This window comes from Glycine max, chromosome 16 (assembly GCF_000004515.6).
Source record: "Glycine max cultivar Williams 82 chromosome 16, Glycine_max_v4.0, whole genome shotgun sequence".
Lineage (NCBI taxonomy): Eukaryota > Viridiplantae > Streptophyta > Magnoliopsida > Fabales > Fabaceae > Glycine > Glycine max.
The window spans coordinates 34,799,336-34,827,172 of NC_038252.2; the positions used below are offsets into that span (position 1 = coordinate 34,799,336).

General features: G+C 33.4%; 1 protein-coding gene across 2 annotated transcripts; it reads right to left on the bottom strand.

The window, feature by feature from the left end:
• Positions 1-4,576: 4,576 nt before the first annotated feature.
• Positions 4,577-27,837, bottom strand: LOC100792966 (receptor-like protein EIX2). 2 transcript variants are annotated; one of them, XM_026126217.2, is made up of 2 exons: positions 24,516-27,837; positions 4,577-4,996 (listed from the first exon to the last, which is right to left on the bottom strand). In XM_026126217.2, exons 1-2 carry the CDS (start codon positions 27,814-27,816, stop codon positions 4,950-4,952), a joined length of 3,348 nt encoding a protein of 1,115 aa, XP_025982002.2. In that variant the 5' UTR covers positions 27,817-27,837; the 3' UTR covers positions 4,577-4,949. The 2 variants fall into 2 exon arrangements, with proteins under 2 accessions (XP_025982002.2, XP_040866515.1); XM_041010581.1 differs by lacking the exon at positions 4,577-4,996 and adding an exon at positions 23,387-23,650.

Sequence of the window (27,837 nt, forward strand, 5' to 3'; positions counted from 1 at the left end):
CCTGAAAAAAAAGTCATATTGTCAAAATATCCGTAAAAAGATAGAAATACTATGTTATGGGCAAGATTTTGATATACTATAACCTTAATTTTTACAATAAACCTGAATGTCTAAATATCATAACTCTGAATATGTTTGTCGGTAGCAACTTACTGCGTGCGACTTTAACTTGTGAATAATTAATGGGTAAAAGAGTAAGTGAGAAACGTTTTTAATGGCCACACGAATATAGTTGGCTAAGCGACGAAATGACAATGTGTTAATTTTGTCGTGTCCTCAACGATGCGTATGCCTCAGGCCGAGGGAATTCTCACACACCATTCCTAACAATTTCTAAGGAATTCCACAACGTGTCTATGCTTCAGACAACAATAACGTACCAAATAAACAAGTAGCATCTAATAACGTTAAAATAAGCACACGCATATATCGAGCCAACCAACGTTGGAGGTAGAAGAACAACAATAATATCAATATTTAATTTCATTTAGTATTAATTTATTAGGATCTCGACGTAAAATAATAATTTATTAAAAAATAAACATAAAATTTGAATATTTATTAAGGATAAAAACTTATTTAATTTCTTTTAGTGTTTAATAGTGTTTTGGTCTATGTTTTTTTTTGTTTTTTTATAGTTATTTCTTTTCAAATTTGATGACATTGTCATTGGGTCCTTCTACCCTTCACATCAGCAAATTGGACACTAAAGAGACTCGGTCAGAAACAAATAACTACTAGGGGTACACTAACATGAGAGGATTTAACACTTTTGGAGTAGGAAAACAGTTAAGTGGGAGCATTGACTTTGTGATTGTGAGAAGGGTAGATAGATAGTAGTAACATTGAGCTTCCAAAAAAAATAAAATTGTGTGTGTGTGTTTCTGCTTAGAGTCTTAGTATTGTTCAAAGGATTTTGTTTTGAGACAAGAAAATCACTGAAAGATTATGGATGTGAAAAATGGCAGCAAATGGCTTTGGTAGTACACAATGGTTGCAGAGTGCCAAAGAAGCAAAGCAAAACCTGTTTCAAAAGCACCCGGGTCAGACAGTCACAGAGTGGAAAAATGGCTCCACGCAAACCAGTTGATGAAAACAAAAAAAAAATTGGTACTTCTTTTTCTTCTAAAGTTATCATGTCATTATTATTATTTTAAAAATCAAATTACCACAAAAAGGGTGTTTTTATGAGGCACTTTTTGAAAATGAATTAATTAATAAATAATGTAGTTATTAGAAACCGGGTCTTCACGACACTAAAGACACTCGGTTGATAGCACTTGCATAAACTTTTGTTCCTTGCATCATCTCATGTGTCTCCATTCTCCATTCTCTGCTTCCACTAACGAATAAACCTCATTGATTAGGGTTCAATGATTTTTCAATGAATAAAATTAATTTTAAATTCTTAATTCTAACAGCTCACGTATAGTCTGTTGAATCAAATGGATTAGACTCTTGATATTATAAAGTATATATTACAACATATAACAAAATTAAAAATTGATTCTTTGTGTAAAATAAATAAATCTAATTAATTATGCTTGTTATGTTATTATATCATTTTTCCGGTGTGGAGTAACATCAAAATCAAAGTAACAAAGTTACTTGCATGTTACTCTAACCATCATTCCAGCTAAGTCGAATATGGTTTCATGTTTTGTTAAATAATTTAGATTTCCTTATCAAAGTGTATCTGTCTTTTACACAAGTTTTTTCACTTTATTTTATTTCCCCCAGAATCAATTGTTATTTATACTATTAAATTATTAGTTCGATAACTACCATGTCGATCATTGTTAATTTTGTTTCCTCCATTGTTCCGAGTACGCATATACTATTTACTTTACGATTAAACGTGTTACTTGCAGATAAAAACTCTTTATAATGAAGTACAATTGTTTATATCTACAACAATTATAGAGTCAATTAAACACTCATCAAAGGCAGAAAAGCTTTACTTTAACATTAGATAGAGGCTCATACCAATCATGGCGGTGGTTATAATTACACACATCAGCAACTGTAAAAGATCTTGCTCGGCCACAGAAAAAAAATGCTTGATGCACATCTGATAAACTCACTCAAGGTATATGTATTGATAGTTTAAAAGAGAGACTGAATATTAAATGATAAAAATATAAAATAATTGTTTTGTATTGGAAGAGTACACATATATATGCCCAAATGTAGATTCAAAGTTCAAACATTTTGGGCCTATAGCTAGACCATCCTCCTAGTCATAGCCATCTGAATTGGATCGACCCCACCCCAAGGTTTGTGTTGCATCACCTGCATGCTTTCACCTACTTTTAGAACGTTATTGTAGCTTTTAAACTATGGCCACAGAAGTTGTTATAGTTTTCTCGTGACTTTCTGTATTGGAAAATACTAGGGACAGATATAATTGATACAGGCATAATTAATTATTGTCATGTTGCTATTACGAAGACTCCTCAAAGAATATGTTTAGTAAATCATGATCAAGTAGAAATTGCAATGGCAAACTGTTTTTTAAAATCTTATTAGTCAGTGGTAGATCACCCGCGTTTAAACCCAAATTTAGTTATATCCTGGTATGTTATATTTTCCATTTAATTTAGTGCTCTGTTTGGAAATTTGCGTGTCGAATTGTTTTTTATACGTACCTACCCAACACTCTTTGGCCAAATACCACTGTTCATGGAGGAATCTGTCCTGAAAGGAGTATAGAACCAGAAACAATATGCGTGGTGGTATCTATCATTCTGAAAAGGAGAAAAAAAGCGGGATACGTACAATAGTAGGACTGTGACACTACTAGAAAAATCTATGCACCTTTCATGTAATGTCCCTAAATTTATGAACAAAAGATTCAGGTGTCGTTTATTGAATTTGTTTTACATGGAGTGTAAAGTCATATCCAATACTAAGTGTATGTTTATATAATTCTTTTTAGAATAAATACTCTTCTTTATTTACAACTGATAAAAATGTTATTACATTAATTTTTAAAATAAGCTAAATGAAGCATGTTTCATAAGAAATTAACTTTTACTGTAATTGTTACATTTTTTATAACAAAGAAAGATGGGTGAAGACGGTGAAGGAAAAAAAATGAAGATAATGTCTATGTTGTTCAAATAACAGTATTAATTGTATTAAAATAGTTAATATTAAAAAATATATTAGTAAATATAACATTGTTGTGTTGGTGCTATTTATTGTACATCAAAATATGTAAAAATAATAATTAAATTAATTGTAATTTGTATAATTGGTATGGGTTATTGTTTTATCTATGCTGGATTTTGTTGTATCACACATATAATCACTTATATATGGGGCTACTATTGTCCTTTGCAGTTGTGTGTTGCGGTTATGATTCTTTTCTTTTTAATCATTTTTCCATTTCTGGTTAAGGAAGGTAAAGAGAGTGAGATGCCACCACCATGGAATTTGCTTGAGCTATTCAGATGATGACGACTCCACTTTTTTCTGAGTCAGATTGCTGCACAGTGTAGAGATGGCATTGCGCCACGAGTGGCAGAGATTTGTGTGACGCTTGCTGAAAATGAAAGAAGTGGGGAGGGGATGTGCAAGTTAAGGGAGCAAGAAGAAAGACTTGAAAGGGATGGAGGGTGACAATGGTCTAAATGGAAACATGGTTTTGTTTATTAAAATATACACGGAATAAAGGGGTTGTAAAATAATTAAATTGAAACGAAATCAAGATTATATTGGGTGTATATTCAATAATTAAAATAAAATCCTTTTCTCATTACCTTGTTTTACACTCCTTTATTATAACAATAATAGAATTGTATCTCGGTTGCATTTTACTTTACATCCCTTTTATTATAATAACGAAAATACAGTTTTGTAGTAAAAAAATTATGTCCCCAACAATGTCACAAAAATATGATTCTATTATATATTTATATAACAAAATTATATTTCCATAAAAAAAATACTTCTGGAATTTCCTAATTTTCTACCCACATGGGTATTGTGAATAACATTGATGGCACGCAGTGATAATAGTAACTCCACTTATATATTTATATAAAATCCTGCTCTGTACGATAAACAAATTTTGAAAATTTTCACCCATAAATGGAGTCCTTTAGATGTCCACACATAGGTCCTTCTAGACTTGAATGACAAATTGAAAGGTACCAAAAAAAAAAGGTTTTGATATAATAATAACATGCTAAAAGGTTAATTTGTGTATTGTGAATTATTGATTTTGTTTATTATACATCCTTTTTCTTCTTTTTTGTCAAAATTTTAATTATTTAGCAGTTTTACACTGACAAAATATTTGTAATACCTTAAAATTTTATCACATGATTTTTAGGTCATAACCCAAGTAAGAAATCATATGATTATTACATCGTTTAACAGTGATTTTTTTTTTATGAAAGTGACTAAGCAATGACAAACAGAAATATAGATTAAGACCGCCCAAAAGATAATTGAGATACTAATAATAAAATTCGTAGAAGGATGAAGAACTAAAAGTTGATAAAATTCAAATTCTTAACCATTCATTTAAAGAGTTAGAATCTGTCACTCTATTCAGACCAATCAGTACTAAAGAACAATTTATATATATTAACCAAAAATAATGAAAGCTGGCTACACTGGTTTTCAATGGGAAGAGTCCGAGAGACCACTTCCAGCATTAAAATTTTGTACAAAACAGAATACATAAATTAATGACACCTTCCATATTGGTGTGTAGCGCAACATCCTTATTACAAACTAAACACGCATTAAGCATCAAAATACACTCATTTAAATTATTTCTTGCAAGCATTAAGAAAAATACTACTACTTAGTATTGCGGGAATGGAGCAACGGCAGGTTCATCTGAGAGCTCCATAGCATCAAAAGGTTGTGGAGAAATTGAGGTGAATTGAAGAGAGTGCACAGGTCCTGGAGCCACCATACCTGAGCTTTTGATCTCACCCATTTGTCGACGAGCATTTGCACAATTTGGGAAGAAACACACCTGTGCATACATGAAAGACAAAACTTATAATTTATTAATAATTTATTAGACAATTTATAATCATATATCATTGTGTGTTCAGTTCAGGGTTTAAATAACATTTTTATATGTGTAAGTGCATGTATATTATTTATTGAGATATTTTATTTGAATTTTTCATTAAAAATACTAAATTTATTAACATGATATGTGCCTCGTTAGGGCAGTGGTTTAATTAAATCTGATAGTGAGAACTGAATTGACGGCAGATTCCCTTTACTGTGAAAAAAAAAAAGATTGTATTTGGAGGGGTCCATATGTGTGATGAAAGAGTTGTTAATTACCACTTTTATATATAAAAAACTAGTTAATTACTACTGCTACTGGTAAATATAACATTTTTGTGTTGGTGCTGTTTTTTGTACATCAAAATATGTAAAAGTAATAATTAACTTGTAATTTGTATAGTTGGTATGGGTTGTTTTATCTATCCTGCATTTTGTTGTATCACACATATAATCATTTATATATATATATGGGCTACTATTGTCACTACCAAAAATGCTATTGAGACTACCAAAGCATTTGAAATTACTTGGTTATCCTTAGTTCCATTTCCCCACACCTCCTATCCTTCCCCTCTTTACGTTCAGCTACTCTCCCTCTTTACATCCAAAAACAGAATTTAAATAAGGCTCTCAAATTTGAAAAAAAAAAAAAAAGATAGCAATGACTACAAATTGATCAACCTGCCAATACAATGATAAAACATCGGTGTATTCTAAGCAACACTAAACAGTGATAATACCTGAGCGAAAAGATTGAAGTTTGAACCACATGATCAAGGAAATGAAAATAGGCATACCGCCAAGATCTACAAATCAGCAAAGGAGCAATCACTATCCAGAATCCCAGAATAAATCCAATTGTCGCACTAACAAAAAACCAATTCACTCCATGCCCATGACTTCCTTCATAACTATGAGTTTTCCCATTGGAGCTGCAGTTTATGGGCAGTGGTGGACCACATAGATTGTTGCCGATAAAGCTGGAGGCATCAAAGGTTTGCAATTGAGTTCCTGTTGGAATTTTTCCCTTCAAATGATTATAAGACAAGTCTAGCATGGTCAGAAAGCTCAAATTAGAAATGGTTGGAGGGATTTCACCAGAAAGTTGATTCCTCGAAAAATCAATGGATTGTATTGATCTCATATTACCAATACCTTCTGAAATAGGACCAATCAATTGGTTGTGGGACAAGTTCAAAAAGTTCAATCCATTTAGATCTGTGATTTCTCTAGGTATTTCTCCTAATAATTTGTTACTTGACAGATCAATGCTTGTTACCAAACCCAGAATGTTTTGGTACTCATCTCCTCTTCCTTTCAGCCATAGTAGCACACTAACTATAGTAGATCCGGAATTGTAAGTTGTACTATTTTGTGCTACAGAATAGATACGAGGATTTCTACTTTGGTTCATTAGTGTCATGGCACTCAAGTTACTGAAACAGCTCGGTATATTGCCAGACAGATTGTTTTGTGCAAGGTCTAAAACCTGAAGAAGACTCATCTGACATATTTCATTTGGAATGTGACCAACAAAACTGTTTGATTGAAGGCGGAGAATTTTCATATTTGAGAGCTTTTCTCCAACCCATGTTGGAATACATCCTGAAAGATTATTTTCTCCAAGATCCAAGGATATCAATTGGTTAGTCTTCTTCAAACTGGTAGGAAATATTCCTGAGAGTGTGTTGTTACGAATTTGTAAAGACTGCAGGTCTGCCAAGGAACCCATGGATGGGGGGATGTTCCCAACAAAATGGTTGCTGTGTAAATTCACTTCCACTAGAAATGGCCAATTCATCCAACAATCAGGTATTTCTCCTGATAGATTATTTGATGCAAGATTGAGAATTTCTAATTGCATTGGTTTGTCCTGATTGTTACATAAAAAATCTTGCATGGATCCAGAGAATGAATTGGTTGAAAGGTCTAACCTATACACAGCATTTGAAAGATAGGGTAATTTACCACATAAATGATTTGTGCTTAGATCAACAGTTTGGATAGATATTGGATTTTTTATTGTAGTCACAAGCTCACCACGGATATGATTATGAGAGAGGTTTAAATACAAAACCTGAGAATGTGCTTCCCAGAACCAAGTGGGAATAAAATCTAAAATCCCCGTGTTAGACAGTCCAACATATTGAAGTTTGTTTTGTGACTGAATCCACGACGGAAAGTTGGGACCTATCTGCCATGATGTCACATCCAAATAGGTAAGTTGAAAATTAGGAATCCAATTAGGACCCACTTCTAAAGTGAAATTGTTCCCTGATGCATCAAACACTGTCAAGCTTGTAAGATTTGCAAGATCATCGTCCTTGACAACTCCTTGAAAATTATTGCCATCAATCCAAAGAGATGACAATTTAGAGAGTGATCCAAGACTTTCAAATGGATTTCCACTGAATTTATTAATAGAGAGATAGAGATATTTTAAATCTATCTCCCTTGAGTTGCGGAGATTTCCCAAAAAAGTCGGAATTATTCCGTCAAGTTGATTATATGACAAATCAAGTTCAACGAGAGAAGTCAAATTTCCCAGGGCATCAGAAATAGTCCCATGCAAGTTGTTGTCCCCTAGGTTGAGGAGCTTGAGACGATGAAGACCGTATAAGCAATCAGGTATAGAAGATGAGAATGAATTTCCAGACAAGTCAAGATTTTGAAGAAGTGTGAGGTTTCGAATACCACCAGGAATGGGACCTTGGATTTCATTATCCGGTAATTGAAGAGAAACAAGTTTCTTCAATTTGAATATCCACTTGGGGACAAAAGAAATGGCAGGGGAATAACTAGTAGCGGAAAGATGGAGAGTTTGCAGAGATGAGAAGTTGAGCAAGGATGGTTCATTATAGTGAGGGAGTGTGCAGTTTGATAAATATAGGTGGGTCAAAGAAGGAAGAGATTGGAGAGTGTGTAGCCAATGAAATGCTTTGGATAGGTTTGCATAACTCAAATCAAGATATTCAAGCTTCCACATACTTGATACCCATTCTACATTTTCAGCAAACAGAGGTTCGGAAAAATAATTTCCGAGGTCAAGATAGACCAAATTGGAGAGATTCCCAATCTGAGATGGAATCTTCCCCATGAATCCAGTATCAGAGAGGTCGAGGTGAGTCAAGGAGCTCATTGCACCAAGGAAAGAAGGAATTGCCATACCTTCTCCAAGTAAATAATTGACGCTCAAGTCAAGATATCGAAGCTTAGAGAGATTGCCAATCTGAGATGGAATCTTTCCCATGAATCCAGTATAAGAGAGGTTGAGGTGAGTCAAGGAGGTCATTGTCCCAAGGAAAGAAGGAATTGACATACCTTTTTCAAGGAAATAATTGCCGCTCAAGTCCAAGTAATTCAAATGCTTTAAATCAGCCAAACAAGGACTTATCTCTCCACCAAAGCTCCATCTCCTATAAGCTTCCTCATCGGATGCAATGTAGCCATCATCGAAAGCAGAAGGTGAACTGTGGAGGTGAAGCTGAAGAAGATGGGAAGTAAGGTTGTGGCAGAGGACTCCATACCAGTGGCAACAGTTGGTATGATTATGATTCCAAGACCAAAGCCTATTTGAAGGATCATTCAGACTATTCTTAAACTTCAAAAGTGTCTCACGCTCACTTGGGATGCACACACTCTCTCTGCATGGTAAGCTTAACAACCAAAGCTGGACAAAGACAAGAATATAAATAATGGAGGAATTCATGATCACACAAGAATATATAGAAAACAAGTGTACTTGTTGGTTCTGCATATAAATCATCAAACTTCTATTATTTATACTGCTGCCCTGCCTGTTTTTTTCTTCACTCTTTTTTTTATTATTGTGCCAAATACTAAAATATATTTTTAAAACTTTAATTCACTTCTTAGAACGGTTTAAATTAAAAAAAAATTAGGAAATTTTATTTTTGACGTTTCCTTTTTTAAAATTTTAATTCACTTCCTCTTTTTTTACGCTGACTTTTTTAAATTATCGACTTAATTATCCAATTCTCCCGAATTAATTCTTAGAATACGAAAAATTATGCATTTATTGTATCTATCTCCTTTTTTAAAATTCCTATGTACACTAAATTCATAAAAAAATCAAAATTAATAACAAAAAAATATGATTTGTTCTTGAGCTCAATACTAAAATAAGAAACATCCTTTTTGGTACAGTTTTTTTTACAAAAATAATGTAAAAGAAAATTGTTTTCTAACATTCTTGTGCTCATATGAAGTTCCCTGTCATTGACAACAAATGTACTATTTCATGATATCCCACCCCATAGCCCACACCATCAAGTCCATCTCAAGGTTTTCCATTTATTCATCTTGAACCTTTGGACACTCCACAAAGTCCAGCCATGTTATGGTCTGACTTCTTCAATATAATACTCACCTTCAATATAATATTCTAAAAAATACTCACCTTCAATATAATATTCTAAAAAATAAATTCATACAATAACTTAAACAATCTACAAAGAAATATAATTTATTCTTGTGCCAAATACTAAAATAAGAAACATTTTTTATTTTAGTTTACCGTATAGAATTTCTTAAATCAATGAAAATTTTGATTTAAGAAAATATTAATAATTTTTTTAATATTTTGAGTAGTTTAGTTACATAAAAGGTAATTAAATTTAGCTTAATTCTTCTTCAAATTTTAACTATTATTTAATGAACTGCTTTACACAAAAGTGTGCATGTTGTTCATTGATAATGAGCAATGAACCTTTTTACTTGTCAGATATCTTATTTGATTTATGAGATTTCTTGCTGAAAAAGGATTTGAAATTTCATGGGATTTGATCTTATATAGAACTTTAGACTGAATTACTTTTTGCCTCACAATGGTAACAAAATATCTTTTGTCTTTGAATTTTTTTTGGTGGTTATAGAGGTATGAGATTGTCAATGGTGTGGTAGAGGTTACACTTGTGTTAAGTAAATAACAAAAAGTCTTGCATTATAAAATTCAAATATTCTATTACTTGCAATTTCAACCCATAATTAATTTTAAACTATCAAATTTTTATTATTCAAAATAAAAGAAATGAAAAACAAAATTTTCTCCTAGACAAATCGCTGGCCACTCCACCAAATCCATATCAAGGTCCCCACTTTTCCAACTTGAACCATAGACTACTCCATGAAGTCCATGTGAAGGTCCTCCATTTTTTCATCTTGAACCTTTGGACACTCCACAAAGTCCAGCCATATTAAGGTCTCTGACTTCTTCAACTTGATCCATATCCCATAGGTCACTCCACCAATTTCATGTCAATGTCCCCCCACTTCTTCAACTTGAACCATATTGGACACTATATTACCTTCATATCAAGTTCCTTATCATTGACAACAAATGTTTAGAATTAAGCAATGAAAAAATTATAAATGATGAATACATCAATTATAGGAAAAGGATCTAAATTTAAAGACTATTTCAGTTAAAAAATCTATATAAAAAAAGACTATTTTGTTCCAATCTAGCTATTTAATTTTGATCCATTTTTTAATTCACAAAATAATATTCTTCTTATACATGAAAAAAGACTAATTTTCACTATCATCAATTGGAAAGATTGTTCTGTCAACTGATTCTAATTTTATTTTAACTTGAATATTATTTACTTTTTCATTAAAAATTAATTAGTGAGATACAAAGAAGTCTAAAATGCTTGTTTAACTTGGTCTATCATAATTATTGACATCATAATTTTTCCTTTTATAAGTCTTGGTCCAAATTTCTCCATGTATTGTAGATCATATTTAACTTAAAATGTAAATTAGAGTATATGATCTACCAAGAAGTGTGGCATATTTTTAAAATTATTTATCCATGGTCCTAGCTATTCTATTGTTAGACCACAGGTCTTCATATATTAAAGTCTTTGCCTGAATTTCTTTTACTTGTGGGGTGATATTTTAAGAATAGTGATAGAAGAGAAAAAATAAATTTACAATTTATTGAAATATCCAACTTATGAAGATTTACATTCATCATGCATACGTTTTTCAGTTTTCATTATCATTTTGGAAAGGTTGTTTGTGTTAATTGTCTATTTCTAATTAATTTGAAAATGAATATTAATTATTTTATCACAAAAATTTGTATCATATTTTTTATTTTCTTCACAAGTTATCAGCTTAAATAATAGGAGCAACATAATTTTAATTTCCATTTTACTTTTTAAATAATTTTAAGTGCCAAATTTAAGCTATCATAAAAATACTCACCTTCACTATAATATTTTAAAAAAATAATTCATACGATAACTTAAATAATCTACAAAGAAATATAATTTATTCTTGTGTCAAATACTAAAATAAGAAACATTTTATTTTCTTAGTTTAACGTGTAGAATTGCTTAAATTAATAAAAAAATTTATTTTAAGTAAATTTTAATATTTTTATAAAAAAACATTAGTAGTTTACAATAAAGGTAATAAAATTGGTTTAATAATGAGTCTTCAAATTATAACTATTATTTAAATCAATCCTTTTGTTACATGTGTAATAAGTAAACAACAAAAAGTCTTGCATTATTAAATTTAAGTCTATTACTACATATTTGAAACTATAATTAATTTAAATTATCAAAATTTTATTATTCAAAATAAAATAAAAGAAAAAATATTGTGTTTTAGACAAACCGTAGACAACTCCACCAAATCCATATAAAGGTCTCCACTTTTTTAACTTGAACCATAGGCCACTCCATCAAATCCATGTTAAAGTTTTTTATGACTGACATCAAATGTTGAGAGTTATGTCAAGCAAGAAAAAAATAGACTGAAATATATCATTTTCGTTCCTATAAAATTTTAATGTTATTTTTTTTTTATCCTAAGCTAAGTTTGGATGAGTGATAATTATCATGTATTCTTAGATTTTGGTGTCATTTTAGGACATTTATGTGATGTATATCTCTTATGTTTTTTTATTGCCATGAACCAATCTTCTCTTAGAGTTTGTATGATTTTTTATTCAATTGTAATAGAAAAATTTCTTTGAGCTGCGAATTGGAGAGAACACTCAATAATTTTTATGTCTAGAGATAGTTGAGCATCAACAAATACTTTGTTTTGATGCAAATCGTTTGATTATGGTAATTCAAGGGATTAATAATTTAATCAATGGATTTGGGTCTCTTCACTTAAGGAATTAATGTTAAGACAATATGATAGATTAATGATAATATAGCATTTATTAAATATAAATGTGAGTGATTACATGATAAGAACTCCAATAAAATTAAACCTGAATAAATTTTTCATTGATTTAATCAGTGTTTGTTAAAATTCCCAAACAAAAAGTTTTCCCTTATTTTTTTCATTTATTTCCTTCCTTAATTTTCTTATTTTTATTTCTTCCTTTAATTTCTTTATCTTTATGCATATTGTTATTTAGATTGAATTAGCTAATCTTCATTAATTTCAAATATTCATAGTGTAGAAATTTCTTTATCTTTATTTGTAGTGCAGAATTATTGGCAGGAACCCAACTTTGATCTCAACTGCAACCCCGTCATAAAACCTAACAACTGTGATCAATCCAACTGCGAATCCACTGGTGCAACCTAGTGAAGCCCATCAAACAGTTTTTCTTTTCTTGATTTTGTGATTTGATTTTTTGTTGTTAAGATTTTGTTGGTTTATGTCTATTCTTTCATCTAGCTTGTTTTCATTTAGTCCACCTACTGGGGGGAAAATGAAACACCATCTGAGGAAGATGATGGGTGATGTAGACAAATAGAAAATAGAAGAAAGAAGAAAGGAGCAATACGACATCGTTTTTATTTTTTATTTTTTTTAAAAAAATTTGCACGTGTAATCCCGATAATCCCAAACAGACAAAGAATACACACGAGTGACATGCATCATGGCCGATTAACAACATGTGGATAAATAATGATTTTGAACTAACAATAAAGATCTAAATTTTTTTTTCAAATATTAGAAATCTGATCTGAAAAAAAAATGAATATTTTTCGAGGGCCAATAAGCAATAAAAAATGATGCTTTTTAACCCACAATATGAAGGTAAACATGTGGTCAAAATGTATATACTTAATAGAAAATAAACATTTGGATAGCATACATACACGAATTCATGAAACCAAAAATTAAATGAGAAAGCCAAACATAACAACAAATGAACGAGGGAAAAGAAAAAAAAAAAGGAAGAAGAAGAACAAACCTGATCTTATAGAGAAAAAAGAACAGGGACCTGATCTTATAGCATCATAATCATCTTTTGAAAGAATTGCGAAAAAACAATCTTTCTATGGGTTTTCCTTCACAGAATTCTCCTTTTTTTCTCCGTCCCCCTCCTTGTATGCTAGTGCGTCTCTTCTTTTATATTCCAAGAACAATTTAGGTAATATTTTACTTTTTGCTCAATTGAATCACCATTACTCCAGTTTTCTGATGATCAATTTTGTAACTGTCACATCTTCTATAATTTTTCTTTTTTCTTTTTCTCAAAAATATTTTAAATTTTTTTATTTAAAAGATAAAAATAAACCCGGAAAAAATTGGATATTTACATAAACATTAAAAAAAAACACAATTGGATTTTTATTTTACTGTGACTTGAACTTCCTAACTTTGTTCCAACAAAGAACAAGACACACAGATATAGAAACAGCTTTTAAGAAAATCTACACAATCACCCAAAGCAAAGACTCCTTCAAAGCACCTCTTCAATTAGATGACTCCTGCAGCCTTCTTTCACCTGCTGCACCTTGGTTAACTTGTTCCACTTCTGCCCTTCCTGCCTCATAATTCATAGATGAATCTTCGACCCATGCAAACCACAAATTCAAAATTAATGTGGCACTTTGCTTCAGTAAAAAATAGCATACCCAAAATAAAGTAAAAAAATATGCAAGCATGACCAAAACAAGTAAACAAATAACTGCGATTCATCTTGGAATCAAGTCTTAAGACTAACAGAAACATACATAATCATAATTTCGTTTGTTTCTCAAAACACTTTTTCCAAGATAAGAAAATAGAAAAAATGTCACAAGACAAATATAATAAACAAATAGAGAGAAAAAATGTCACAAGACAAATATAATAAACAAATGTCACAAGAAAAAATGTCACACCTTTCTCACACCTTCTTCAGTAACTTCCACTGGGGGCAGTTCCTTCTTGTGCAGAGTCTCTGATATCACTTCAGAGAGAGCCCTGTCTTCATCACCAGGCCTCAGTTTGTCTACCAAATAGTCTTTCACAGAAACCCCCTTGTCCTGTTCCACACCCACACTACTAGTTTGAGTTCCAGAAACTTTGGACTTCACACCACTTCCTACACCAGCAACTTTTCCAGAAACTGGAGCTAGTTTCTCTGTCAGAGACTGAGCAACACTTTTTCCATATTCTGTAGGAGCAGCAGCATGGTCAGTTCTCTTCTCTTGTGGTGTTGTTGTTGCTGTGTCACCAAAACCAAGCTTCGAAGCTACGGTGTTTTTGGCTGAGAAAGCTTTATCAGAGGTTGCTGATGAGATGGTTGAAGGTTTCTCATTGCCTGTGTTCTTTAATTGATTCCTTGTTTGAGTGGTTTGAGTTGTTTTTGTTTCAGCGTTGTTGCCATATCCGAGGTTGGAAGCTACGGTGTTTTTTGCTGACACGGCTTTATCAGCTATTGCAAGCTGTTGCTAAAGAGATTGTTGATGGTTGTGTGTTCTCTTGATGGCTTGCTTGAGTTGTTTCGGTGTTGTTGTCAGCGTATCCGAGCTTGGAAGAGACTGTGTTTTTGGCTGATATGGCTTTATCAGCTATTGCAGAGGTTGGCTGATATGGCTTTATCAGCTAGTGTTAGCAATAACATTGGTATTGGTTAGTTATGCAATGGGAGATTCAGCTCAAGACAAACAGAGATGTGCAGAATCCCTGACAGGTGTTACAACGTGTCTGCCATATTTGGGTGGTGACACGAAAGCACCCACAGCAGATTGTTGCAGTGGTCTCACACAAGCCATGAAGACCAACAAGAAGTGTGTCTGCCTTATTCTCAAAGACAGGGATGATCCTGACCTTGGCTTAAAGATTAACATGACAATTGCTGTTGGATCCACTGCTTGATAATTGGCAGGAGCATATATACTTGATATGTACTTTGTGGGAATGAGGATCTTCTTCCAAGTCCATTGGTCCCTCAAAATTGACTTTAGCATGCACTGCTTTCTCTCACCCAGTGACCTAACAAAATGTTCAAGTTGGGTTTGTGGGTCTTCTCGGATTAATTCCATTAGTTGGAGAAACAATTACTACAACTCTTGACTCGTGATGAAATCAATAATAGGAAAAACAATAAAGATATTTTGAGTGGGATAGAGTAAGACAGTACATTATCCCACAAAGTGATATAATAATTCATTACATTAAAAATTAACTTCCACCAAAGCTGAAATAAACAAGTCTAGGCTGTCAGTTTGATGATTGAGAAGAGTCTAAAATAGCATCAGGAAGATAAGGAAACAAAAAATGGTGAAAAAACTAAATAATACGAAAAAACTTCATTATGCAGAACAAAGACAGAGTAAAATTCGTCCTCATTTCTATCTCTGTAGTCATTCCCATGGATGAGGGTAAGTTCCCAACAAAATGGTTGCTTTGTAAATTCACTTCCACTAGAAATGGCCAAATCATCCAACAATTTGGTATTTCTCCTGACAAATTATTTGATGCAAGATTCAGAAATTCTAATTTCATGGATTCAGAGAATGAATTGCTTGAAAGATCTAACCGAAACACATCACTTGAAAGATAGGATAATTTACCACATAAGTGATTTGAGCTTAGATCAATAGTATGGATAGATAATGGATTCTTTAATGTAGTCCCAAGCTCACCATGGATATGATTGTAAGAGAGGTTTAAATACAAAACCTGAGAAAGTGCTTATCACATCCGTATGAGAATAGAATCTAAAATCCCCGTATTAGACAGTCCAACATCTTGAAGTTTGTTTTGTGACTGAATCCATGATGGAAAATTGGCACCTTACTGCCAGGATCTCACATCCAAAGAGGTAAGCTGAAAATTAGGAAGCCAATTGGGACCCACTTTTAAAGTGAAATTGTTCCCTGATGCATGAAACTCCTTCAAGCTTGTAAGATTTCTAAGATCATTTTCCTTGACAACTCTTTGAAAAGATTGCCATCAATATGAAGAGATGACAATTTAGAGATATTCATGAGATGACAATTTAGAGAGTGATCAAAGACTTTCAAATCGATTTCCACTGAATTTATCAATAGACAGATCAAGATATCTTAATGTTGAAAGTTTTCCAAATGATCTAGAAAGGGCACCACCAATTGAGTTGTTGTAAAAATCTAGCATGTCAACATTTTTAAAAACTCCAATTTAATCCGTCAAATTGGGTTATTTTATCATCTAGGGACAAGTTTTTTGTGTTTTTTTTCTCATGTGGGTACTTTTCAAATTATGCTCCAAAAGTGAATAAGTGGTATTATAACATTTAAGTTACAAGTCTTAACATCTATTATGACTTATATATGGGGCTACTATTGTCCTTTGCAGTTGTGTGTTGTGGTCATGATTCTTTTCTTTTTAGTCATTTTTCCATTTCTGGTTAAGGAAGGTAAAGAGAGTGAGATGCCACCACCATGGAATTTGCTTGAGCTATTCAGATGATGACGACTCCACTTTTTTCTTTGAGTCAGATTGCTGCACAGTGTAGAGATGGCATTGCGCCACGAGTGGCAGAGATTTGTGTGACGCTTGCTGAAAATGAAACAAGTGGGGAGGGGATGTGCAAGTTAAGGGAGCAAGAAGAAAGACTTGAAAGGGATGGAGGGTGACAATGGTCTAAATGGAAACATGGTTTTGTTTATTAAAATATACACGGAATAAAGGGGTTGTAAAATAATTAAATTGAAACGAAATCAAGATTATATTGGGTGTATATTCAATAATTAAAATAAAATCCTTTTCTCATTACCTTGTTTTACACTCCTTTATTATAACAATAATAGAATTGTATCTCGGTTGCATTTTACTTTACATCCCTTTTATTATAATAACGAAAATACAGTTTTGTAGTAAGAAAATTATGTCCCCAACAATGTCACAAAAATATGATTCTATTATATATTTGTATGATAAAATTATATTTCCATAAAAAAATACTTCTGGAATTTCCTAATTTTCTACCCACATGGGTATTGTGAATAACATTGATGGCACGAAGTGATAATAGTAACTCCACTTATATATTTATATAAAATCCTGCTCTGTACGATAAACAAATTTTGAAATTTTTCACCCATAAATGGAGTCCTTTAGATGTCCACACATAGGTCCTTCTAGACTTGAATGACAAATTGAAAGGTACCAAAAAAAAAAGGTTTTGATATAATAATAACATGCTAAAAGGTTAATTTGTGTATTGTGAATTATTGATTTTGTTTATTATACATCCTTTTTCTTCTTTTTTGTCAAAATTTTAATTATTTAGCAGTTTTACGCTGACAAAATATTTGTAATACCTTAAAATTTTATCACATGATTTTTAGGTCACTTTAAATATAAAACTCTGCCGGGAGGTTTCCAATAAAATATTCTCAATTTAAATAGTTTCGCACTATAATTGCCAATGACAAACAGAAATATAGATTAAGACCGCCCAAAAGATAATTGAGATACTAATAATAAAATTTGTGTTGGACATTTTAGTGTAATTGATCTCTTTATTGTGTTAAAATAAGAGTGCACGCTTGTTTTAATGTAATAACGAGATGTTTGGTTTAGGCAAAGGTTGGAAGTTACATGGAAGTTACTAAAACTTCCATCAACGGTTGGAAGTTACATGGAAGTTACTAAAACTTCCATCAACGGCAATTTTTAAAAATAAATAACTTCCATCAACCGCCAAAAACCACCTGTTCTTTGATTATAAATAATCATCCTGGTTCAGAAAGCATAACATGTGAAAAACTCACAAGACCAAAACAAAACTCTTGAATTATAATCTTCTGATTTTATCCGATTGAACAATTTTGGTTGAACCCCGAAATTTGATTCAATCTGAAAGTGTTTATACACGACTTCAGATTTATCCAGGATTATCTCGATTTTCAAAATTAACCAACAAAAGATTGAATCAAATCTTTCGAGATGACGAACGATAGTTCGAAGATGACAAGCAAGTTTGCGAAGTTGGACAAGTTTGAAGGGCAGGATTTCAGAAGATGGCAGAAGAAGATGCACTTTCTCTTGACAACATTGAATGTGGTGTATGTGCTGAGTACACCGATGCCGGTGTATATGGAAGGCGAAACTCTGGATCAAACAAGGAAGCGTTCGAAATGGGAGAACGACGATTACATTTGTCGTGGACACATTCTGAACGGTATGTCTGACTCTCTCTTTGATATTTATCAAAATGTTGAGTCTGCTAAGGAATTATGGGACTCTCTTGAATCCAAGTATATGGCAGAAGATGCCTCAAGTAACAAATTCTTAGTTAGTAATTTCTTTAATTACAAAATGATTGATTCGAGGCCTGTTATGGAGCAATATAATGAACTGCTGCGGATTTTGGGTCAGTTTACTCAACATGATTTGAAAATGGATGAATCCATTGCAGTTTCATCTATAATTGATAAACTGCCTTCTTCTTGGAAAGACTTCAAGCATACCTTGAAACATATGAAGGAAGAGTTGACTCTGGTTCAACTCGGTAGTCATTTCATGATTGAGGAGTCGCTGAGGGCTCAGGAAATTGACAAAGTCAATAATAAAACCGTAGCAGGTTCCTCTTCCGTTAATATGGTAGAGGAAAGTGGAACAGTTAAGCAAAATTACAATGCTAAAGGTAACAAACGAAAATTTCAAGGAAATAAGAACAAAGGTCCAAACAAACAGACAAAATTGTCATGTTGGAAGTGTGGGAAACCTGGTCATTTAAAGAGGGATTGCCGGGTGTTCAAAGGAAAGAACAAGGCTGGTCCAAGTGGGTCTAATGATCCTGAAAAGCAACAAGGTCAGATTGTAGTGAATAATTTTAATTCGAATACGAATTCAAATTATGTATCACTAATATCTGATGCATTCTATGTGCAGGATGATGACGTTGCTTGGTGGTTTGATTCGGGAGCAACAAGCCATGTGTGCAAAGATTGTCGTTGGTTCAAGGAATTTAGACCAATCGATGATGGCTCTATTGTGAAGATGGGCAATGTTGCAACTGAACCAATCCTAGGATTAGGTTGTGTGAATTTAGTTTTTACTTCCGGAAAAAGTTTGTATTTGGATAATGTCTTATTTGTACCTGGTATTCGTAAGAACTTATTGTCTGGTATGGTTTTAAATAATTATGGTTTCAAGCAAGTACTTGAAAGTGACAAGTACATCTTGTCAAGACATGGTTCGTTTGTTGGATTTGGTTATCGTTGTAATGGAATGTTTAAATTAAACATTGATGTTCCTTTTGTTCATGAATCTGTTTGTATGGCCTCGTGTAGTTCTATAACTAATATGACAAAATCAGAAATTTGGCATGCTAGATTAGGACATGTTCATTACAAAAGATTAAAAGATATGTCAAAAACAAGTATGATTCCTCCTTTTGATATGAACATTGAAAAATGCAAAACTTGCATGTTGACCAAGATCACTAGGAAACCTTTTAAGGATGTTAAAAGTGAGACTAAAGTCTTAGACCTTATTCATAGTGATTTGTGTGATTTTCATGCTACTCCATCATTAGGTCATAAAAAATATCTTGTTACTTTTATTGATGATGCATCAAGGTATTGTTATGTATATTTATTAAATACAAAAGATGAAGCTCTTGATAAATTTAAAATTTATAAGAAAGAGGTAGAACTTCATCAAAATGGGCTAATCAAAACTCTTCGTACGGATAGGGGAGGTGAGTATTATGATCCGGTTTATTTTCAATCTACTGGAATAATACATCAAACTACAGCTCCCTATACACCACAACAGAATGGTGTAGCCGAAAGGAAGAATAGAACCTTGAAAGAAATGGTGAATTCCATGTTATCCTATTCGGGTTTAAGTGAAGGATTTTGGGGTGAGGCTATGTTGACAGCCTGTTACTTGTTGAACCGAATTCCTAACAAAAGGAATAAGGTTACCCCATATGAACTTTGGCACAAAAAGACACCAAATTTGAGTTATCTCAAAATTTGGGGATGTAGGGCTGTAGTCAGGCTTACAGAACCTAAAAGGAAAACCATAGGTGAAAGAGGTATAGATTGCATATTTATTGGATATGCTGAACATTCTAAAGCATATAGATTCTATGTGCTAGAATCTAATGATTATGTTGCTGTGAACTCGGTTATAGAGTCACGGGATGCTATCTTTGATGAACAAAGATTTACATCTATACCTAGGCCAAAGGACATGAATTCCATGTCGAAAATCTCAGTTAATATTGAGGATATACCTTTAACTAGTACTGAAACTAGAAAGAGTATGAGAGTAAGAAAAGCTAAGTCATTTGGTGATGACTTTCAACTCTATTTGGTTGAAGGGTCAAGGAATGATATTGAATTTCAATATCAATATTGCCTTAATGTTGAGGAAGACCCAAAGACTTTTAGTGAAGCAATGGCTTCAAGGGATGCTGTATTCTGGAAAGAAGCAATCCAAAGTGAGATGGATTCCATCATGCAAAATAATACATGGAAATTGGTTGACTTACCTCCTGGATGTAAGCCATTAGGATGTAAGATGATCTTTAGGAGAAAGATGAAAGTGGATGGTACTGTTGACAAGTACAAAGCCAGATTGGTTATCCAAGGCTTTAGGCAAAAGGAGGGTATTGATTTTTTCGATACATATGCTCCTGTTGCTAGGATATCCACTATTAGACTGTTGTTAGCACTTGCTGCTATCCACAATCTGATGATTCACCAAATGGATGTGAAAACTGCATTCTTAAATGGTGAATTGGATGAAGAGATATACATGAAACAACCTGAAGGGTTTGTTATGCCAGGAAATGAAAATAAGGTGTGTAAACTGATGAAATCTCTTTATGGCTTGAAACAAGCGCCTAAGCAATGGCATCAAAAATTTGATGAGGTTGTGTTGTCTAGTGGTTTTGTTATAAACCAAGCAGATAAATGTCTATACAGCAAGTTTGATACTCATGGCAAAGGAGTTATCATTTGTCTGTATGTAGACGACATGTTGATCTTTGGTACCGACCAAGATCAAGTTGATGAAACTAAGGCATTTTTGTCTTCTAAGTTTGATATGAAAGATATGGGGGAGGCGAATGTGATCTTAGGAATAAAGATCAAACGTGGAAACAATGGTATTTCCATCTCTCAATCACATTATATTGAGAAGATATTGGAGAAATTTAATTTTAAAGATTGTTCTCCGGTAAGTACTCCCATTGATCCTAACCTGAAGCTATTACCTAATAAAGGTGTAGCAGTGTCTCAACTTGAATACTCAAGGGCGATAGGATCACTCATGTATGCAATGATTAGTACTAGGCCTGATATAGCTTATGCTGTTGCTAAACTCAGTAGGTTTACAAGTAATCCTAGTTCTCATCATTGGCAAGCTATGAATAGAGTATTCAAGTACTTAAAGGGAACCATTGACTATGGTTTGACATATACTGGATTTCCTTCGGTTATTGAAGGTTACTCTGATGCAAGTTGGATAACCAATATGGAGGATTATTCATCCACAAGTGGTTGGGTATTCCTCCTTGGAGGAGGTGCTATCTCTTGGGCATCCAAGAAACAGACCTGCATTACAAATTCAACAATGGAATCTGAATTTGTAGCTTTAGCAGCAGCTGGTAAAGAAGCTGAGTGGCTAAGAAATCTAATCTATGAGATTCCATTGTGGCCCAAACCTATACCTCCCATGTCTATCAGGTGTGATAGTCAGGCAGCTTTGGCTAAGGCATATAGTCAAGTGTATAATGGGAAGTCTAGACACTTGGGTGTTAGACACAACATGGTTCGGGAGTTAATCATGCATGGTGTGATATCAGTGGAGTTTGTGAGAACTCAGCATAATTTGGCCGATCATTTAACCAAAGGGTTAAGTAGAGATCTCGTGAAAAGGTCGGCTGTGGGATTAGGATTAAAGTCCATATGAAATCTCTTATGTTAAGATACCCAATTCCCATCTAATATGACATTAGGTGCTGAATTCAATGTGGAAAGCTTAACATATAGAGATTGGAACACATCATCGAAAGTATCCCAAAAGGAATGTGTTCGGTTCTGTAAGTTAAGGAGGTTGAAGTATAACTTCTCAATGGTTCTTTTGAAAAATTGCATTTGCAGGTGCAAGAAAGAAAAGGACTACCTATATAAGCATGAAGTTTAGCCGCTTCAAGAAGCTGGGACTTGGCTTTGATATGCTTATGAAGGATAGGGACACAGGCTAGTAAAACTAGTGTCGAGCAAGAGTAATGTTATAAACTATTGTGGAGATTATCTTCATGTATTCATTATGAATAGAAAGGGTTCAATCCTTAGTGACACCCTGATATTCGAATATTTGAAACGTGTAATTTGCTAAGATGAAATTCAATCGTCACGATATTTCATCTATGCAGTAGTTTGTGGTATGTTATGACTTTGGTGATTTGATCGGTAATTACACTAAAATGGGGGAGGTTTGTTGGACATTTTAGTGTAATTGATCTCTTTATTATGTTAAAATAAGAGTGCACGCTTGTTTTAATGTAATAACGAGATGTTCGGTTTAGGCAAAGGTTGGAAGTTACATGGAAGTTACTAAAACTTCCATCAACGGTTGGAAGTTACATGGAAGTTACTAAAACTTCCATCAACGGCAATTTTTAAAAATAAATAACTTCCATCAACCGCCAAAAACCACCTGTTCTTTGATTATAAATAATCATCCTGGTTCAGAAAGCATAACATGTGAAAAACTCACAAGACCAAAACAAAACTCTTGAATTATAATCTTCTGATTTTATCCGATTGAACAATTTTGGTTGAACCCCGAAATTTGATTCAATCTGAAAGTGTTTATACACGACTTCAGATTTATCCAGGATTATCTCGATTTTCAAAATTAACCAACAATTTGTAGAAGGATGAAGAACTAAAAGTTGATAAAATTCAAATTCTTAACCATTCATTTAAAGAGTTAGAATCTATTACTCTATTCAGACCAATCAGTACTAAAGAACAATCTATATATATTAACCAAAAATAATGAAAGCTGGCTACACTGGTTTTCAATGGGAAGAGTCCGAGAGACCACTTCCAGCATTAAAATTTTGTACAAAACAGAATACATAAATTAATGGCACATTCCATATTGGTGTGTAGCGCAACATCCTTATTACAAACTAAACACGCATTAAGCATCAAAATACACCCATTTAAATTATTTCTTGCTAGCATTAAGAAAAATACTACTACTTAGTATTGCGGGAATGGAGCAACGGCAGGTTCATCTGAGAGATCTACATCATCAAAAGGTTGTGGAGAAATTGAAGAGAGTGCACAGGTCCTGCAGCCACCATACCTGAGCTTTTGATCTCACCCATTTGTCAACCAGCATTTGCACAATTTGGAAAGAAACACACCTGTGCATACATGAAAGACAAAACTTATAATTTATTATACAATTTATAATCATATATCATTTTGTGTGTTCAGTTCTGAAAATGTTTTTTAGATGCGTATTCATAAAAGATAAAAATAAATACAAAACAAAAGTAACTACATACAATATTAGATCAATTTGTTTTTGTTACAATATAATTCATGCATTCAATGATAAAAAATTAGAATTATTTTTAGTTAATTAGCAATGTAAAAATTGATGTTGTGTTATAGTTTTTTATTTTTAAATCACAAGTATTTTTTATTAAAGATAATCTATTTGTTCAATAGAAATAGAATTATATAGATGATAGTTTTGTATATATATAAATATTTAATGTAATTATATAATTAAAAAATGAAGGGAAAAAATGAAGATAATGTCTATGTTGTTCAAATAACAGTATTAATTATATTAAAATAGTTAATATTAAAAAAATATTAGTAAATATAACATTGTTGTGTTGGTGCTATTTATTGTACATCAAAATATGTAAAAATAATAATTAACTTGTAATTTGTATAGTTGGTATGGGTTGTTTTATCTATCCTGGACTTTGTTGTATCACACACACACATATATATATATATGGTCTACTATTGAGACTACCAAAGCATTTGAAATTACTTGGTTATCCTTAGTTTCATTTCCCCACACCTCCTATCCTTCCCCTCTTTACGTTCAGCTACTCTCCCTCTTTACATCCAAAAACAGAATTTAAATAAGGCTCTCAAATTTGAAAAAAAAAAAGAAAAAGAAGATAGCAATGACTACAAATTGATCAACCTGCCAATACAATGATAAAACACCGGAGTATTCTAAGCAACACTAAACAGTGATAATACCTGAGCGAAAAGATTGAAGTTTGAACCACACATGATCAAGGAAATGAAAATAGGCATACCGCCATGATCTACAAATCAGCAAAGGAGCAATCACTATCCAGAATCCCACAATAAATCCAATTGTCATACTGACAAAAAACCAATTCACTCCATGCCCATCACTTCCTTCATAACTATGGGTTTGCCCATTGGAGCTGCAGTTTATGGGCAGTGGTGGACCACATAGATTGTTGCCGATGAAGCTGGAGGCATCAAAGGTTTGCAATTGAGTTCCTGTTGGAATATTTCCCTTCAAATGATTGTATGACAAGTCTAGCATGCTCAGAAAGCTCAAATTTGCAATGCTTGGAGGGATTTCACCAAAAAGTTGATTCCTGGAAAAATCAATGGACTGTAATGATCTCATATTACCTATACCTTGTGGAATATGACCAATCAATTGGTTGTGGGACATGTTTAAAAAATTCAATCCATTTAGATATGTGATTTCTCTTGGTATTTCCCCTAATAACTTGTTACTTGACAGATCAATGCTTGTTACCAAACCCAGAATGTTTCTGTACTCGTCTCCTCTTCTTTTCAGCCATAGTAGCACACTAACTATACTTTCCATCGAAGAGTAAGACGTACCATGTTTTCCTTGAGAATAGATACGAGGATCTGTACTTTGGTTCTTTAGTGTCATGGCACTCAAGTTACTGAAACAGCTCGGTATATTGCCAGACAGATTGTTTTGTGCAAGGTCTAAAACCTGAAGAAGACTCATCTGACATATTTCATTTGGAATGTGGCCGGCAAAACTGTTTGATCGAAGGCGAAGGATTTTCACATTTAAGAGGTTTTCTCCAACCCATGTTGGAATACTTCCTGAAAGATTATTTTCCCCAAGGTCCAAGGATATCAATTGGTTATTCTTCTTCAAACTGGATGGAAATATTCCTGAGAGTGTGTTGTTACGAATTTGTAAAGACTGCAGGTCTGCCAAGGAACCCATGGATTGGGGTAAGTTCCCAACAAAATGGTTGCTTTGTAAATTTACATCCGCAAGAAATGTCCAATTCATCCAGCAATCAGGTATCTCTCCTGACAAATTATTTGATGCAAGATTCAGAAATTCTAATCCCATTGGCTCGTCCTGATCGTTACATAAAAAGTCATTCATGGATTCAGAGAATGAATTGCTTGAAAGATCTAACCAAAACACATCACTTGAAAGATAGGGTAATTTACCACACAAGTGATTTGAGCTTAGATCAATAGTTGGGATAGATATTGGATTCTTTAATGTAGTCCCAATCTCACCATGGATATGATTACGAGAGAGGTTTAAATACCTAACCTGAGAAAGTGCTTCCCACATCTGTGTGGGAATAGAATCGAAAATCCCCGTGTTAGATAGTCCAACATATTGAAGTTGGTTTTGTGACTGAATCCACAATGGAAAGCTGGGACCTAACTGCCATGATGTCACTTCCAAATAGGTAAGTTGAAAATTAGGAATCCAATTGGGACCCACTTTTAAAGTGAAATTGTTCCCCGATGCGACAAACTCCGTCAAGCTTGTAAGATTTGCAAGATCATCTTCCTTGACAACTCCGTGAAAAAGATTGCCGTCAATATGAAGAGATAACAATTTAGAGAGTGATCGAAGACTTTCAAATGGATTTCCACTGAATTTATTCATAGAGAGATCGAGATATCTTAATGATGAAAGTTTTCCAAATGATCTAGGAAGAGAACCACCAATTAAGTTGTTGGAAAAATCTAGCTGCACAATATTTTTAAATGCCCCAATATGATCTGTCAGATTGCCTGAAAGTCGTGAACTCTGAACTGCAAGTGTTGTGAGTCCATGGGAAATACAAGGAGCAAGAATTTCTAAAAGTTCATTAACCTGTTGGTTGAGTTTGAGATATGATAAATCTATCACCCTTAAGTTGCAGAGATTACCCAAAGAAGTTGGAATGTTTCCTTCAAGTTGACTATATGACAAATAAAGTTCAACAAGAGAAGTCAAATTACCCAAAGAAGTTGGAATGTTTCCTTCAAGTTGATTACCTGATAAATCAAGTTCAACAAGAGAAGTCAAATTTCCCAAGGCATCAGAAATAGTCCCATGCAAGTCGCAGGAACTTAGGTCCAAAGACTTGAGACGATGAAGACCGTATAAGCAATCAGGTATAGAAGATGAGAATGAATTGAAAGACAAGTCAAGATTTTGAAGAAGTGTGAGGTTTCGAATACCACCAGGAATCGGATCGTTGATTTCATTATATGATAATTGAAGAGAAACAAGTTTCTTCAATTTGAATATCCACTTGGGGACAAAAGAAATGGCAGGGGAATAACTAGTATCGGAAAGATGGAGAGTTTGCAGAGATGAGAAGTTGAGCAAGGATGGTTCATTATAGTGAGGGAGTGTGCAGAATGACAAATATAGGTGGGTCAAAGAAGGAAGAGATTGGAGAGTGTGTAGCCAATGAAATGCTTTGGATAGGTTTGCATAACTCAAATGAAGATATTCAAGCTTCCACATACTTGATAGCCATTCTACATTTTCAGCAAACAGAGGTTCGACATCAGAATCACCTCCAAGGCCAAGATACACCAAATTGGAGAGATTCCAAATCTGAGATGGAATCTTCCCCATGAATCCAGTACCAGAGAGGTCGAGGTGAGTCAAGGAAGTCATTGTCCCGAGGAAAGAAGGAATTGACATACCTCCTCCAAGTAAATAATTGCCGCTCAAGTCAAGATATCGAAGCTTAGAGAGATTCCCAATCTGAGGAGGAATCTTCCCATTGAATCCAGTATGAGAGAGGTTGAGGTGAGTCAAGGAAGTCATTGTCCCAAGGAAAGAAGGAATTGACATACCTTCTCCAAGGAAATAATTGGCGCTCAAGTCCAAGTAATTCAAATGCTTTAAATCAGCCAAACAAGGACTTATCTCTCCACCAAAGCTCCATCTCCTATAAGCTTCCTCATCGAATGCTTTAAATGCTTTGTTATCGAAGAGATAGTGGCCATCATAGTCATACTCGAAAACAGAATCTGAAGTGTTGAGGTGAAGCTGAAGAACATGGGAAGTGACGTTGTGGCAGAGGACTCCATACCAGTGGCAACAGTTGGTATTATTATGATTCCAAGACCAAAGCCTATTGGAAGGATCTATGAGATTATTCTTAAACTTCAAAAGTGTCTCACGCTCACTTGGGATGCACACACTCTCTCTGCATGGTAAGCTCAACAACCAAAGCTGGACAAAGACAAGAATATAAATGGAGGAAGAATTCATGATCATGCAAGAATATATAGAAAACAA